We start from the raw sequence: 16,722 nt of genomic DNA, 5'->3' as shown, positions 1-16,722 counted from the left end.
CCCCCTGGACCTGCAAGTCCATTTCCCTCCCCAAGTCTGGGAAGTTCTCCTTTATTATATTTTCACTCAATTTTTCAAGTTCTAGTCATCTTCCTCGCTCTCTGGCAAACCAATGATTCTTATGTTGGGCCTTTTATAGCTGTCCCAGAGGTTTCTGATCCTCTCATCGTTGCTTCCCATTTCCTCTCTCTGCACTGGTTGACTGTTTGTTCCTTCTCTATGTTCTGGTTTGTTGATATGAACTCTGGATTTTATTTCCTCACCATCTGTCTCATATGTGGTTTTGTTCCTTTCGTTATGAGTGTTTTTCGCTTCTTTCTCATCTTTTTCCAAATCTTTTGTGAATTCTGTAAGCCACCTGATAACAATGGCCCAGAACTGAGCATCTGACAGGTTTCTTATCTGTTCATCTGTCAGGTTCTCCATCTGTTGCCTGGTGAGCTGTGCCACCGGGATTTCTATAGTTGTCTGCCTCATTTTGACAGATGCGTTTTGTTTTCTTGGGCCGGCTGTAGGGGGCAGTGCCTGTGTACGTGTCACAATCCAGCGACCGGCGCCTGTCCGCGACCTATTTCGCAGCCCTGTGGCGCTTTCTTTGGGGGCGTGGGTCCAAGGTGGATTCACACAGTTATTCCGCTAGGAGACCGGGATCCGTCCTCCCGCCCCCCTGGGCCTCACTGTTCAAGGCGATGTGGTGGCTGCTTTCCCCAGCGTTGGGGTCGCGAGCTGCCGGGGGTTCGACTGCAGCCGGGGTTGTTCTCCCCGCCGCTGTCCCTGGTGCTACTGCAAACAGCTCCGCCCCCTTTCTCTCGTCCTACCTGCCCAAAGAGCGCCGCTGGTTTATAACTTCATATGTTGGGCTTCCGTGTAGTTTTATTTTCTGGAATTTCTAGTTATCCTTTGTTTTGAAGTAGTTGTATTCCTCTCTAGTTGTAGAGGGAGACCTAGCGCGTCCGTCTAAGCCTCCATCTTGGCCGGAAGTCCCAGGGTTCATCTTTAGAAGTAGCAGATGTACTTTAATTCTGGAGGCTCTTTGGGGTCCCAGGGCTCACATCAGGTTACTGTCTGTGAATTCTTTGTTGAATTCAGTCCTCTGACATCTGTGAAGTTAGGTGTAGCTTGTTCACTACTGTTCAGGTTCCAGACTTTGACTTAGCTCTTCTGCTGTTGACTCCTTTTATATCCTTGGGGCAGGGAGTGGGGAAAAGGGAGGAAGAGAGAATTTTTGGGTTATTGGATTATCATGTTTTGAGAGAGAGACGGGGTCCCTCCTTGTCTTCACTCTGTTGTGTTTAAGCCTAAGCCTTACAAAAACAGTCTCATTAGAACATTGGGGTAGAAATGAGAGAATGGTAGACCTGGGATTCAGTTGAAGGTGAAAAATTAGGCATAGGGAATATAATCTAATGTTTAAATAACCTTGGTTATTAGTAGGAGAGGAATTAAGAAAGGTTACATGGAATCCTAAATATTTTACTACCAACTTTGCCTGAGAATCTATATTCTTCTCATGAGTCTGTTCATTCCCTTGTGAAAGTGACAGATTCCCTACTGTGTACACTTTCCTCCAACTTACTGTTCCCCTCGATCAGCTTCCCTCTCATTCTGTGATCTCTTCTTGTACTTCACAGAGAACATAGAAGTGGGAGTCTCCCCGGCCTACCCCACCAACAAATCTTCATTTTTACAGACATTTATACCTCCTCCATCCTTTTAAAGTGGCAAACTGCGCTAGAATTGTATTTTTATTTATAGCTGGATTTAATATATCCATTAATAGGAAATGTGCCTTTTCTTTCCTGGAATACCTGGCATCAATAGTATGAGCTCCACAAAAAGGGAACATAGTCAGTTCATGTCAGTGGTTAATTTGATTATATACCTACTACTTTAGGCTATCTAAGTTTACACCAAATACATGTCAAATTATCTGGTGAAATTCAGAATATTACAAGTTTTACTTAAAGTTAGGGCTTAGTTTTCAATTTTTTGTATATGTCATTAGCAATATTTGGTGATTGTTGTCAAGGACTGTTCCAGACGCTGACTGGTGTGGCTTAGTGGGTTGGATGTCATTCTGCAAAGCAAAAGGTCTCTGACAGGTTTGATTTCCGGTCAGGGCACATGCCTGGCTTGTAGGCCAGGTTCCAGGTCGAGGGCGCGAAAGGCAACTAATTGATGTTTCTCTCACACCAGTTACTCTCTCCCTGTCTTTCTCCCTCCCTTCTCCTCTTGCTAAAAATAAATAAAATGTTAAAAAAATAAAAAAATAAGACTGTTCCAGAACAGACATAGTAATACTTCTATTGTTAATTTGACCTCAGAAGGTATAAAAGAAGCTCCTTTAATCTCTTTAGCACTGATGATGATTATTGTTCACTATTTGAATAAGAATTGTTTACTTTAAACCACCTAGATGGAGTGGGCATTGTATATAGTATTTCAAATACGGGGCCTTCTCGATGACTTAAGTTGTAAATGTAAATGAGGGTAAAAGCAGAACAAGACATAAAAAACAGATTTGAATGTAGAAAAGGGATAACTAATATTGTTCAAGCATGGATCTGGGTTCAGAGATGAAGAGAATAAGCAGAATAACTATGTGAGAGACCTTTGCCCTTACTTAATTGATTATTAACTTGTTTCTTTTTTAATAGTCTCTTTCTCTGGATTTTAACAATTGATTTAATCTTTCAGACAGGAGAAAACAAAGGATGGAGTGGTCCAAAGGCTGGTTTTCCTGAACCAACAAATAACAGTAAGTTTTCACTTTTAACTATGCTTGGTGTTTATTGGTGGTTCAGTGACTAAGGTCACTGGGTATTTATTGGCTCTGCCTGGGCTCAAGATGCCATATTTGCTGTTACAGGGGTACAAGGACGTTGCATTGTTTGCTTTTTTGGAATTGCTGGAGTATACAGGCACTCATATTCTTAATGTAGTGCAGCCATAGCCAACAGTGTACCATTTAATTTATGTAGTGATGACATTCTTTTTAAATTGTTTTTATTGCAGCATAATTACGGTATAAAAGAATCAAAAAAGAAAAACAATTATCTACAAGCTCATTACACTCTAAAAACAAATGTTCACAGTTGTAATTCTTTTTAGGTGAACACAAATTTATACTTAATTGTATTTTTTTACATTTAAAATTATTCAGTTTTATTAATTAAAATAGATTATGTTCACACATAATCTAAATAAAGTATTGCAAAGTCAACTGTATGATCCTTGTTCAAAATACAGATTACAAACATTCAGGGGTATTCCTGTTCTTCTGATATAATAATCTGAGACCTGTGCTATCCATGGTTTTCAAGACTGAGGATAATTTTTTAATAAACATGAATGTACAATCATTTTTTGCCTTTTTAGGGAAGAGTTTGCTCTACTTTTCTTAGATATCTGTGAAGAATTTCTTTATTTCCACTATATCAAATATATTTATCACTTATATCCATTGCTATTGTGAAGATACATCAGGATTTTAATGAACTGCCGATTGTTATTACAATTAAAGAGCAATTGTCAAAACCATTTAAAGTTCAGAATGTTCCTCTCTCTTACGTTAATGCAAAGAATGATGCCCTAAACCCTCACTTCATGGTGACTTACATCAATGGTCTAAGTCAACCAGAGCCAGTATCTCCATTTAGATTTTCTCATGCATCGCATATGTCAATGACCTCCATCTTCCACAGAAAGTAGGTATGGATGATAGATTTCGTCTGTAACACAGATGAAAGTTTGTACTGTGCTGTTTTCATTTAACATTGCAGTAAACATTTTTTCACGTTGTGCTGAGTCATTAGAATTTTTAATATTTTTATTAAACTCTATTGAAATATCAGAAATGTGAGAATAAAGTTGTTCACAACTGCATTCTAATTATAGTATTAAAAGACACCTAAAAATCCACTTCAGTTTATTTCTTCTTTCAAAGGTATGTGATCAGGCTGTTATGCATTGGAAGCATATACATTTATATTTAACTTCTTCCCCACCTCTCCTGAAAAGCATCTATTCTCACTGAAGTGACCATTTTACTATAAATCAGGAAAACAAAACAACCAGCCAATGCAGACCCTATTGAAGAAAAGGGCCAGCAGAGTCATCTCATTTCCACCCATAGTTTTCTTCCTTATAACCTCTGGATGCCGAAAAACTTCATTCTGTAAATTGTCATAATTTATTCTTTGATATTAGCAGCTGTTCTCTTGATGTATATTGAGATTAGTAACAAACACTCATCAAAGCATGCTTACAAGAACTGAAATTTTGGGACATCAAACCTAGCCTCTTGAAAAGAATATTTCAGTGATGTAATGGAATTTATGAGTTACCACTTTCTGGGAATAATTGAAATAATTTAATAGGATTCTGAGCCTTTGATCTTATATATATATAAGTACATAAGGATGATGAATGTGATAGCTTAGCAGGTACCCCAAAGAAAAAATGGAATCAGTTCAGGATTCTCAGCGCGTTTAATTGCTTTGATGTTTGAATATACACATTTATAATTACTTGGTAAGGGAATATAAGAAGCATTAAATTGATTTCAGTTTTATGTGAAGTACTTAGCACAATACCTGTTTTCTAGTAAGCATGCAATGCATGTGATTTCCTTCTGTACCTTCTCTCTCCTTTTTATTTAATAAATATGTATAATTCTGGGTAGGCTTGTCAAAAATTCTGTTATTATGCTTTTTATCTGTCAGATATTTTTTGCATGCACATGGTGACCAAAGAATATATAGTTTATACGTGAATAATTACTTTTGGCACTAGACATTTTTCAAGGGATAGAAGCATTATTTATTTGAATGTGGAAGTCAGTTCTTTTAAAAAAAATTAAGATTTTATTTCTTTTTTAGAGAGGGGGAAGGAAGGGAGGAAGAGAGGGAGAGGAACATCCATGTGCTTTATCAGTTGCCTCTTGAATGCCCCCAACTGGGGACGTGGCCTGCAACCCAGGCAGGTGGCCTGACTGTGAATTTAACCAGCAACCTTTTGGTTTGCAGGATAACACCCAACCCACTGAGCCATACCTGTCAGGGCTGGAAGTCAGTTCTTAGCTTTACAATTTTCAGGTGAAATCGCATTATAAATAACCTGCAAACTCCATCATTAAACAATGATTTTTTTTTTTTGCTCTTAGCTTTAATGTTTGTTGATTTTTAACTTGCTAATGAATCTGGGAAATCCTTTGCAAGTTGAGGAATATGGAGCAAAGAGGCCAGTGAAGTTCAGTGATCAGAAATGTGTAAGAATGAATAAAATACTTGCTTTCAACATAATCTTTGATGTGATAAAGCTATTTGAAACCAACTTAAAACTTAACTGTTATGTACACACTTTAAAGTTCCTCTGGTCCACAGTAGATCACACTGAGAATTTGAAAGGAGGGTGATTCCTCACCCATTCCCAACTATGAGGAGGGAGAAGGATAGTTTTAGGGTCCTTCCCTGTGAACACTGAGTGGTCCCTGCCTCAGCTCACCAGGCAGGATGAGGGCAGCCTGACCCTGAAATGGGCTAATTCTCTCTAGTGGTCCCCAGAGTCCTGTGGAGCCAGCTTGTACCTATTCAAAGACAACATTGGGAAGAAATTGGTCTCTTCTTAGAAAATGATCACTCAAGTGATAGATTCATCACCTAAATTTAATTCAAAGTCATATATTATGGTAATATTTAGGTTAAATACACTTCTACTTAATTAGTTCCTGAAGTTTGAAATTTTGCCGTAATATTTTGTGTCCTGTAAGGAATACCTGTGTTGTGTTTTACAGGCAGAGGTTAGAGGAGGAATCTCTTAGGATGGCACGTGTCGGGCGGTGGGTGGAGGTTAGGAATTTGAGATTGCTGGTGCTGGCTGCCTCGCTGACATCTTGTCTGACCTAGAGAACTTCATTGTACATCTTATTATTCAGTGTGCTCTGTTAGGATTATGCATACCAATTTAAATATTGAGAATCTTTAATTATGTAACCTTTGTAAAATGATTAGGTTTTCTGGAATAACATCTGAAAAGGTAACATATTACTTTATAAAAAACATAATGTCATAATAAAGTGACTCTTCTTCATTGTTTTCTTTGTGAAACTGTACTTCACAAATTATAATTAGATCAGATTTTTAGCCAAACATTATTTGGATAAATATAAAATTAACTTGGAGCCACAGTATAAAAAAAGTAAAAGAAAGGAAGGCAGAATTATGAAGGGGAAAGAAGAGAGTTTTAACCTGGCATAGCTAGCACCTAATTGTAAGTAGACAGAAAGTTCATGACCATATGCATTTAATTTTTGAAGTGGGATACATTATTATTTTTTGGGTGGAAGATATTATTTTAAAGATTACAGTCCTAAGAAACTGCTAACAATTACAACTAAAAAATAGCTTAAATGGTTTTGCAAGTGATTGTGATTACATAGCCTGGTTCCTGGCTTGATTGCCTGCAGATTTAAAATATGGACTTAATTTTTGCATGCTTCTCAGGCTTTTTTCATTGGACTGAATTGCAATTGAAGGTAGACTACTATGAGGGTGTTTTTACCCTTTGAATCATTGTCATAGTCATTTTGAAGGGCAAGAGAACATAGTTCTGTAACGTGAAGTTCGTGTTAAATTTAGCACAGGGCAATTTAATGCTTGGCATACACACAAAAAGCTAGATTTTTCCAGATGAATGACGAACAATTTTTTTAAGATTATGAGTTTTAAAGATCTCCTAACGGCTCATGGAAAACTTTGTGAAATATTTAGATATAGTTCAGCTGATAATATCTTTCTTTTGTATTCACATTCCACATTTCTTATTAATACAGAGTTTTACTTAAAAACAGGTTCATTGTTTCTTAAAGGTGAACTCTAGCTTAATTCAAAATTGTACTAAGCTCAAAAGTATTCACTGGTATGTGCCTAATCCACCCACTAAAAGATTATTTGGAGGCCTTTTTCACATAAATATTTTTCCGTTAACCTTTTAAAAAGTTTTATTTAGCCCCTGTGAAATATGCTGACTCTTCTGGGTTCATTAGAGATGACCCAAGACAAATACTTCTGGAATGGAATAGAGTTATTACTGGCCTTCTTAATACTGTAATTGACTTACCAAAATTTTTGTCATTTTGTGTCATATCTGTATATTATTAAATTCTGTACATCCTGAAACCATCCCAGTGACCTGCCATTAGACAGATCGTATGCATGTTTCTCAAATGCTGTGTACTGCACTTAGAACCTCTATGTTTTTTATTCTTTTTTTGTTGGGCAAGGTTTGTACTTTTAAGATAATACATTAATAGATTCTTTAAGTGTTTTGGGCGAGTTCCCTCTATGGTTTCCTTTTGGGGCTCCTATAACAGAAACTACTTTGTAATGAGACAATTAAATTGGAGACAATTAGATTTAAATGTAAAGCTGAGCGATCCAACCTAATCATTTATTTTGACCATAATACTGTGTTGGAAATCAAAGACTATATCTGACTTGTAGACATCTCTTTAAAAAGTATCAGTGCGCTGCTCTTGCCCAACCCAGTCCCTGCATAGTGATGGCCCTTGAACAAAGTCTGGCCCCATAAATAGAGGGCTGTTTATTTGAAGCACTTGGGGCAACAGGACTTTCACAAGTCATCACTGTTATTTGCACCTGCTGAGCCTGCAGGTGGAAATGTGTCTTACCCCTGAGCAAAGGATGATCCAAATGTTCCAGAGAGATACTCTTCCCTTTTATGTTGGTGACTGTGTTGGACTTGTCAAGAGTGGTGAGAAGCTTTAGCTGTTCTTACTGCTTTAACTAGGGTTCTCTTTTTTTGCTCACTGAATCTAGGGAGATCAGAGATAATGTTAAACTTGCTTCTGTTTTAGTCAGACCAGTTGAGTTTGTAGTTCAAGGCCTATTCATTTAAGGGGAAAGGATCTTAAACTAGAAAATAAGTCTTGAATCAGATTAACACAGGTAGCTCATTTCTCTGAAATATTTTCAGGAAAGAGAGAAGTAATTTAAATTTTCATGATTTTAAAAACTTTAGCTTGGCTCATATTTTTATACAAAAATGATTTCAGATGCACGTTTCTTTTTTAAAAAAAGGAAACCATATGAGAAATTTAGGGATGCATTTATTGAGCTCAGTATGAGAATGTTTTTAAGCATAAGAGCAAAGGATGAAATCAAAGAAAAAAAGAGATTGATTTAGGTACATACAAACTAAAAACAGCCCTGGCTGGTGTGGCTCAGTGGATTGAGTGCTGGCCTGCAAACCAAAAGTTTGCGGTTCAATTCCCAGTCAGGGCACAGGCCTGGGTTGCGGGCCAGGTTCCCCAGCTGGGGGTGTGCAAGAGGCAACGGATCAATGTATCTCGCACTTTGATGTTTCTCTCCCTCTCTTTCTCCCTCCCTACCCCCTCTCTAAAAAGTAAGTAAATAAAAATTTTTTAAAAAACTAAAAACAAATTCAGGAAACAGAATAAGGAAATAAAAAGGCAATGACAAGCAGAAAGTATAGACTGCAGCATACATAGCAAGAGGTTATAGGTACACTAAGGACACATACAGGGTAATAAAAAGTAAACATTCCAATAGAAAAATGGCCAAAGGACTTAAGGAGACATTTAAAAAGAACTGACATTAATAAAAAATTGTTTAGCAATCAGGAAAGTGCAGGTTAAAACTAAATGTTATATAATTTCTGATCCATAAAAATTGACAAGGTTTTAAACATTTTATTTATTTATTTTTAGAGAGAGGGAGAGACACATCAATGTGTGGTTGCCTCTCACATGCCCCCAACTGGGGACCTGGCCTGCTACCTAGGCATGTGCCCTGACTGGGAATCAAACCAGGTGAACCACACCAGCCAAAGCAAATTGGCAAGGTTTTAAAAATGATGATTCCAACTCTTGTGGAAACAGGCATTGACATACTGCTGCTAGGATTGTGAATTAGCTCTACCTTTCTGAAGCAATTAGAATGCCAGGCTTAGGCCCATTCTTTCTAAAGCTTAACTGAAAAACAGGGAAAAATGTAAGGGAATATTTTTTTCTTAATAAACATATACTGTTTTTATAACCAGGAAAAAAATATATTTAAAATACTTACATGTACACAAACTCTGGCCTGATTGTACAACCTGGTTGTATTTAAACAAATATTATGTATTAAACAGTTAGGGGAGCAGCTATCTCTATACTGAAGTCCACTTTTGTGATACTTTTTAAAACAAGAGAAATGTGTAGTTTTCTAAAGTCTGAATGAAATTTTGATTTCTGAAATTTGTTCTGGAAATTTGAAATATATGCTCTTTATTCTTAGAGCTTTGTGGAGATCGAAAGGTATTTAAAACTAGTGTTTTGAAAACTGGAACAGAACTTAGCAATGGCCCAGATGGAAGTCTCCCAGAGATGGAAGGTTGAAGTATTAATGGAAGAGGGTTTAGGGGGGATGAATGGTAATGGAAAAATACATAAATAAATAAAAAATGAAAATAAAAGGAGCTATTCAATTGATTTTCTTTATCAAAGAAACGTATGGAGAGAAAATAAGGATAATGCTCATAATTACTCATTCATCAGCTTGTCTAGAAAGATGGAGTTTCATCACTCTAGTATTATAGTTTTTCAGGAAAGGTTAAACTTGTGTTACCTTTTTTAAAGAAAAAATATAGGTAATACTTGATACATAATGTATTTAACACCTATAAGTTATGAAGCATGATAACAAAATAAGCACTAGAACATTATCAACCTTCACTTGTACCCCCTTCTTTGACATCATTTGGCTGACCATGCTGTCCCCCCAACAGAGGTAATCAGTCTCTCTGAGTTTCACCTCACCCTTTATTTCTCATAGTTTATCAACTAAGTATGAGTTCTTAACAGTATTTGTATAGTTTCATTTTGGCTTTCTATTTTTTTAAACCTCAGTAAAATGGCATTATACTGTGTATTCTCTCGCACTCTTCCCCCAACTTAACATTGTGATTTAAGGTTAATTTATTTTGTTTTATGTAGTATTTCATCCATCATGTGATTATTCTAAAATTGATATGTCCATTTTCCTGTTGATCCACATTTGGATTATTTTCAGGATTTTGTTATTACAAAAATAGTACTATAAATATTTTGAACCCTTCTCCTGGTGTACATGCCTAAGAGTTTCTGGGAATACACCTAGGAGTGGAATTTATGAATTACATAGTATGTATAAATTTGGCTTTACAAGAAATGCTAGTTGCTTTGTAATGTGAGAGCTGTGCTTATCAGAGTATCTAGTCCTCCATACTGCCAGAAGTAGAAATTTTAAAAATCACTCTTATATCTTTGATCTCATTAAAAAACATTTTATTGTTTATGCTATTACAGTTGTCCCAATTTTCCCCCTTTGTTCCCCTCCACCCAGCTCCCCCACCCTGATACCCTCAGACAATCCCCACATGAGTCCTTCATATAGTTCTTTGGCAAATCTCTTTACCCTATTTCAACCAGTCTCCACCTCCCCCCACTCCTCTTAAAGCTGTCAGTTGGTTCCATATCTCTATGCCTCTGATTCTATTTTGCGCAATAGTTTTATTTTGTTCCTTAGATTCCACACATAAGTGAAATCATGTACTTGTCTTTCTCCGATTGGCTTATTTCACGTATCATAATAGTCTCCAGGTCCATCCATGCTGTCACAAAAGGTAAGAGTTCTTTTTTTTTTTTTTTTTACTGCTGCATAGTATTCCATTGTGTAAATATACCACTGCTTTTTTAAAAAATTATATTTTATTGATTATGCTATTACAATTGTCCCAATTATCCACCTTTGCCCCCTTCCAGCCTATAATCTCTTCCCTCCAGTTATCCCCTTTTAGTTCATTTTCATGGGTCATGCATACTTTCCTTGTCTTCTCCATTTCCTATATTATCTTGACATCCTCATGTCTATTTTGTACCTACCCATTATGCTTCTTAATTCCTGTACCTTTTCCACCATTCTCCCCCTTTCTCCTCCCAGCTGATAACCCTCCAAATGATCTTGATATCTATGGTTCTGTTCCTGTTATAGTTGTTTGCTTAGTTTGTTTTTGTTTTTATATTTAGATTCAGTTGTTGATAGTTGTGAGTTTGTCATTTTACTGTTCATAGTTTTTATCTTCTTTTTCATAAATAAGTCCCTTTAACATTTCATTTAATAAGGGCTTGGTGATGGTGAACTCCTTTAGCTTTACCTTGTCTAGGAAGCACTTTATTTACCCTTGTATTCTAAATGATAGCTTTGCTGGATAGAGTAATCTTGGTTGCAGATCTTTGCTTTTCATCACTTTGAATACGTCTTGCCAGTCCCTTCTTGCCTGCAAAGTTTCTTTTGAGAAATCAGCTGATAATCTTATGGGATCTCCTTTGTAGGTAACTCTTTGCTTTTAAGATTATCTCTTTATCTTTAACCTTGATATTTTAATTATGATGTGTCTTGGTGTGGTCCTCTTTGGGTCTGACTTGTTTGACTGTCTGTGCTTCATGAACTTGTATGTCTATATCCTTCACCAAATTAGGGGAGGTTTTTATATTATTTTTTCAAATAAGTTTTCAATTTTTTGCTCTTTCTCTTCTCCTTTGGCACCCCCTATGATTTGGATGTGGCATGTTTGGAGATATCCCAGAGTCTTCTTATACTGTCCTTGTTTTTTTTGAATTCTTGTTTCTTCATTCTGTTCTTCCTTATGTTCCAAATCATTGATTTGAATCTCAGCTTCCTTCTCTTCTCTACTGGTTCCCTGTGGGTTTTTCTTTATTCCACTTAGTGTAGCTTACATTTCTTCCCTTATGTTTTTGCTATACTCAATGAGCTCTCTGAGCATCCTGATCACCATTGTTTTGAACTCTGCATCTGATAGTTTGGCTATCTCCATTTCATTTAGTTCTTTTTCTGGGGTTTTGTTCTTTTCTTTCATTTGGGCCATATTTCTTTGTCTCCTCAATTTATCAGGTTCCCTGTGTTTGTTTCTATGTATTAAATAGTGCTGCTTTGACTCCCTGTCTTAGCACACCTATTAAATTGTATCAGGTGGAACCATAGGTATTTGCCAGGGTGGGGCAACCCTTTTCACTGCTTCGTCGCTCTGTCAGGGGTGACGGGTCAGAGAGGGGACAGTGCCACTGTGCAGCTTTGGAGGCTTGTCTGGTAATTGCCTCATTTCCAGTCACTTCACCCACTTCCCTGGTGGTGATTCCCAGAGTGGGTGGGTTTCCGTATTTTCTAAGCCGTATGGGCCCTTTAAACAAACTCTCCTGGGAAACTAGTCATTTTTTCCACCATCCCAAACACCACTGGTTTTTACAGCCTGAAGTTATGAGGCTTTATGTTCCCAGCACTGGAACCCTGGGTTGCACAGTCTGGCCTGGAGCTGGGATTGCTCACTCTCAAGGTATCCCCCCTGGTTTTTATACACCACATGTGAATGTGGGACTGCCTGTTCCACCACCACCATTGCTGCCACTTGTGACACACAGCATCCTCTCCACTCCTTCTGCTCTTCTATATGAATTTGGTTTCTTTAAAACCTTGGTTGTCAGACTTTGTATAGTTTATTTTATGGCAGTTCTGGGTGTTTTTTGTTTTGAGATTAGTTGTGATTCTTCTTGTGGTTGTGTGAGGAGAAGCATGTCTACCTATGCCCCCATCTTGACAGGAAGTTAATACCACAGCTTTTTTTATCCTCTCATTTACTGATGGGCACTTAGGCTGTTTCTAGATCTTGGCTGTTGTAAATAACACTGCTATGTATATAGGGGTGCATGCATTCTTTTGAATTGGTGTTTGGGGACTCTTTGGATATATTCAGAGAAGTGGAATTGCTGGGTCAAAAGGCAGTTCCATTTTTAATTTTTTGAGGAAACTCCATACTGTTTCCCAGAGTGGCTGCACCAGTCTGCATTTCTACCAACAGTGCACGAGGGTTCCCTTTCCTCCATATCCTGGCCAGTGCTTGTAGTTTGTTGATTTATTAATAATAGCCATTCTGGCCGATGTGAGGTGATATCTTATTGTGATTTTTAATTTGCATCTCTCTGATGATTAATGACATTGAACATTTTTTCATATGTCTATGTCTATTCAGGTCCTTTGCCCATTTTTAATTGAATTATTTGTCTTCCTGGTGTTGAATCATCTAAGTTCTTTATATATTTTGGAAATTCAACCCTTATCCAGTGTTTCATTGGCAAATATGTCCTCCCATACAGTGGGTTCCCCCTTCATTTTGATGATGGTTTCTTTAGCTGTGCAGAAGCTTTTTAATTTGGTATAGATCCATTTGTTTATTTTTTCCTTTGTTTCCCTTGCCCTAGAAGATATATCAGCAAAAATATTGCTACGCTATGTAATCTGAAATTTTACTCCCTGTGTTTTCCTTTAGTGTTTTTATGGCATTGTGACATATTTAAGTTTTTTGCCCATTTTGAGTTTTTTCTGGTGTATGGTATAAGTTAGTGGCCTAGTTTCATTTCTCTGCCTGTATCAGTCCAGTTCTCCAAACACCATTTGTCTTTACTCCATTGTATGCTCTTGCCTTCTTTGTCAAATATTAACTGACTATAAAAGTCTGGGTTTATTTCTGGGCTCTCTGTTCTGTTCCATTTATCTATATGTCTGCTCTTATGTCAGTCAGTACCAAGCCATTTTGATTACAGCGGCTTTATAGTATAAGTGTGATACCAGGCATTGTAATCCCGCTAACTTTGTTCTTCTTTCTTAAGATTTCTGAGGCTATTTGGGATATTTATGGTTCCAGTATAAATTTTCTGAATATTTGTACTAGATCTGTGAAATATGTCATCGATATTTTAGTAGGAATCACGTTGAATCTATAGATTGCTTTGGGTAGTATGGACATTTTAATGATGTTTAATTATTCCAATCCATCAACACAGTATATGCTTTTACTTATTTGTATCTTCAATTTCTTTCTTTAGTATTCTATAGTTTCCTGAGTACAGGTCTTCTACTTCCTTGTTTAAATTTACTGATCTCATTTTTGATGATGAATTTAGTTAAAGTTTAGTTCAAATTATCATTAATCTTCTTTATTTTTCTTTTCTATTTAGTTTTTTGAACAAATAAAGATTAAAAAATGCAAAGAAAGTGAAAAATCCACCCCCCCATGTTTGTCCTCATTATTTGATACTGTTCCAGAATCTTTTTGTACATCGTCGTCGGCAGCCGTCCGTCTCGAGAGACGATGGTGTAGCTTCTTAAGAGTCTATCTGCACCGCCGAGAATGGCTGTGCAGTCCGACTCGGGAGTGACACAGTATCTGTCTCCTCCCGTGTTGAATTGACATCTTGCGATGACGCTGGAGTGTCCTCTCCAGTGGAGCTGAAGCTACAGAGCCTGGGCAGGGTGATATGGAGGGTCTGCTGTTGCCCATGCAGCAGACCCCCCCCTCTCTTCGCAGCTGAATGGTCCAAGGGGAAGACGGAGTCAATACAGCTTGGCTTCAGGTGCGCCGCAGGAGTTGCCGGTGTTGACTACAACGTCAAACCGCCTTAGGGACTCCGGCTCCGGATTTTCTGTCGGGGTTTACTCCCTTAGCCTTTCCCCTGAAGAGGTATGCCGCAAGGCAGCGGAGGTTTTTTGGAATCAGAGTTTTCCTTCTCTGATGTGCCCTGACTGGAAGATCGAACCAGCGACACTTAGCTCGCAGGCCGACGCTCAATCCACTGAGCCAAACCAGCCAGGGTCTTTTTGTACATACACAAACAAATTTAGATATACAAGGTCTGTCTAGAAGCTATCCAGCCATGTAATATGAAAAATGGACACATTTATGAAAGATACAAGATACAAGAAACATTGTACATAGGACAGTGACACCTCAGTCCCCTTCAAAGTAGGCACCTTGGTTGGGACCTCACTGAGTTCTCTCGATCACCATCAGCTGCCCCATCATATTTTCATGAATCTCATCAATGGTCTGAAATCTCTTGCCTTTCAAAGGTGATTTTAGTTTTGGGAAAAGCCAGAAGTGGCTCTAAATCTGGGTTGTAGGGGGGCTGATTCACCTGCATGATTTGATGTTTTGCCAAAAAACTTTGCAGGAGAAGTGATGCATGAGCAGGCACATTGTCGTGATGAAGCTGCCAATCACAAGTTGCCCATGGGTGCAGCCTCTGTATCATCCAAATAGTTTCTGCTGAGGAATGTTCAAGCTTAATGCAAAATTTAATGCAGATTTGTTGCTCTACTCACTCAGTCATTTTGAATGTGATGGCCACATAGTATACATGCTCACTCAGTGGTGTCTACCTCCCCCACTGAATAGTACAATGAAGTTGTCATTGTTCACACATGTGCATTCCAGTTCACTTTTCCTTGGCTGCTAGATTACATCAATGTCACATGCAAACCATTCTTATATTAACAATGGCTGGACTTTTTCTGGATAGACCTCATATTTTATCCTCTAGCATTCCAGGCACACTAGTCTACAATTTTCTCTTTTCACTTACAGTATGTTCTATAGCTCCTTCTATATTAATTTGTATAGGGTTTTTTTATTATTTAGTTTCTAACTGATGGGCATTTAGATTTCTTACAGTATTTTTCTATTATAAATAATGCTACAGGTTAAAGCCTCACACATATATCATATTACATGTGTGTTACTGTATTTGTTGGATAAATTCCTGCAAGTGGAATTACTGAGTCAAGGAATACAGTATGTGCACTTATGATTTTGATGGATATTGCCAGATTATGTTCAGTAGAGACTTAACCAATTTACATTACTACCAGCAGTAGATGGGATTACATTTCCCCACTACTGCAGTAACACTGTGCTATCAGACTTCCGGATCTTTGCCAGTCTGATAGTTGAAATATAGTATTCAATGTAGTTTTCTTTCATTTCTCATATTATGAATGAAATTGAGTATATTTTTGTACATTAGAGTCTTATATTTTTTACATCAACGACATATTCACATCTATTATTTTAAAATTAGAGAGTCTTTTTTACTTATTTGATAAGAGTGTGTGTGTGTGCATTAATAATATGACTTGCCAATATTTTTCTTGTTTTCTTTGTTTATAATGGAATTTTCTTCTAAAATTTAGTTTTTTTCTTAATGTATTTGAATGGCCTTTTTAAGCATTTGTAATCTTAATAATACCTTCCCCACTCTGAGATTATAAAAAATTCTTTTAAGTTATCTTCTAGAACTTTTATATAATTTTATTTTTTTGTCTTTCAATCTGTGATCCATCCAGAATTTATATTGAAAGTGTGGGTCAAATTTAATCCCCACTGCACTGAAACTTTCCTGTTTTCAGATACTAAGATTCTGTATGTATTTGGTTTTATTCCGGGCTTTTTTTCTTCTGTGTATCTATTTATTCATACACCAGCTTCAATCATTGTGTCTTAGCATAAATTTAAAGTTGTATTTGTTTAAACCAGTTGTGAATGAAGAAGTTCTTGGTCCATGATTTTCTCCCCTTACTATGTGGGAGTACAAGTAATTGAAAAGATAAAAATCCCATTGAAACAGGAAATAAGAAGAGTAAGGGTAGCCTAAAAGCAGCAACTGGGAACTGTGTGGTTGGAGGTCCAGGAGACAATGACAACAGTCTCCCTAAAACTTCTGTGTGTAATGGATGTAGCATTCATTCCTTAATTTATTCAGAAAGTATTGAGTGACCGCATTGGGCTATTTTTTTGGTATTATTGGTGATT

The 16,722-nt window shown here is 37.2% G+C and overlaps 1 protein-coding gene across 6 annotated transcripts in view; it reads left to right on the top strand.

Annotated features, from left to right (window-relative positions):
* Positions 1-16,722, top strand: part of STAU2 (staufen double-stranded RNA binding protein 2) — a 390,312-nt gene that overhangs the window by 150,942 nt on the left and 222,648 nt on the right. For all 6 annotated transcript variants that reach the window (XM_090283733.1, XM_090283736.1, XM_090283732.1 and 3 more), the window contains one exon: positions 2,698-2,758. In XM_090283733.1, coding sequence (XP_090139859.1) covers positions 2,698-2,758 — 61 coding nt within the window. The remainder of the gene's footprint in view (positions 1-2,697; positions 2,759-16,722) is intronic.

Source organism: Furipterus horrens, unplaced genomic scaffold, assembly GCF_987537825.1.
Source record: "Furipterus horrens unplaced genomic scaffold, mFurHor1.1.pri manual_scaffold_7, whole genome shotgun sequence".
Classification (NCBI taxonomy): Eukaryota; Metazoa; Chordata; class Mammalia; order Chiroptera; family Furipteridae; genus Furipterus; species Furipterus horrens.
Note: the sequence above shows the minus strand (reverse complement) of the source record. Positions and strands in the feature narration are given on the sequence as shown.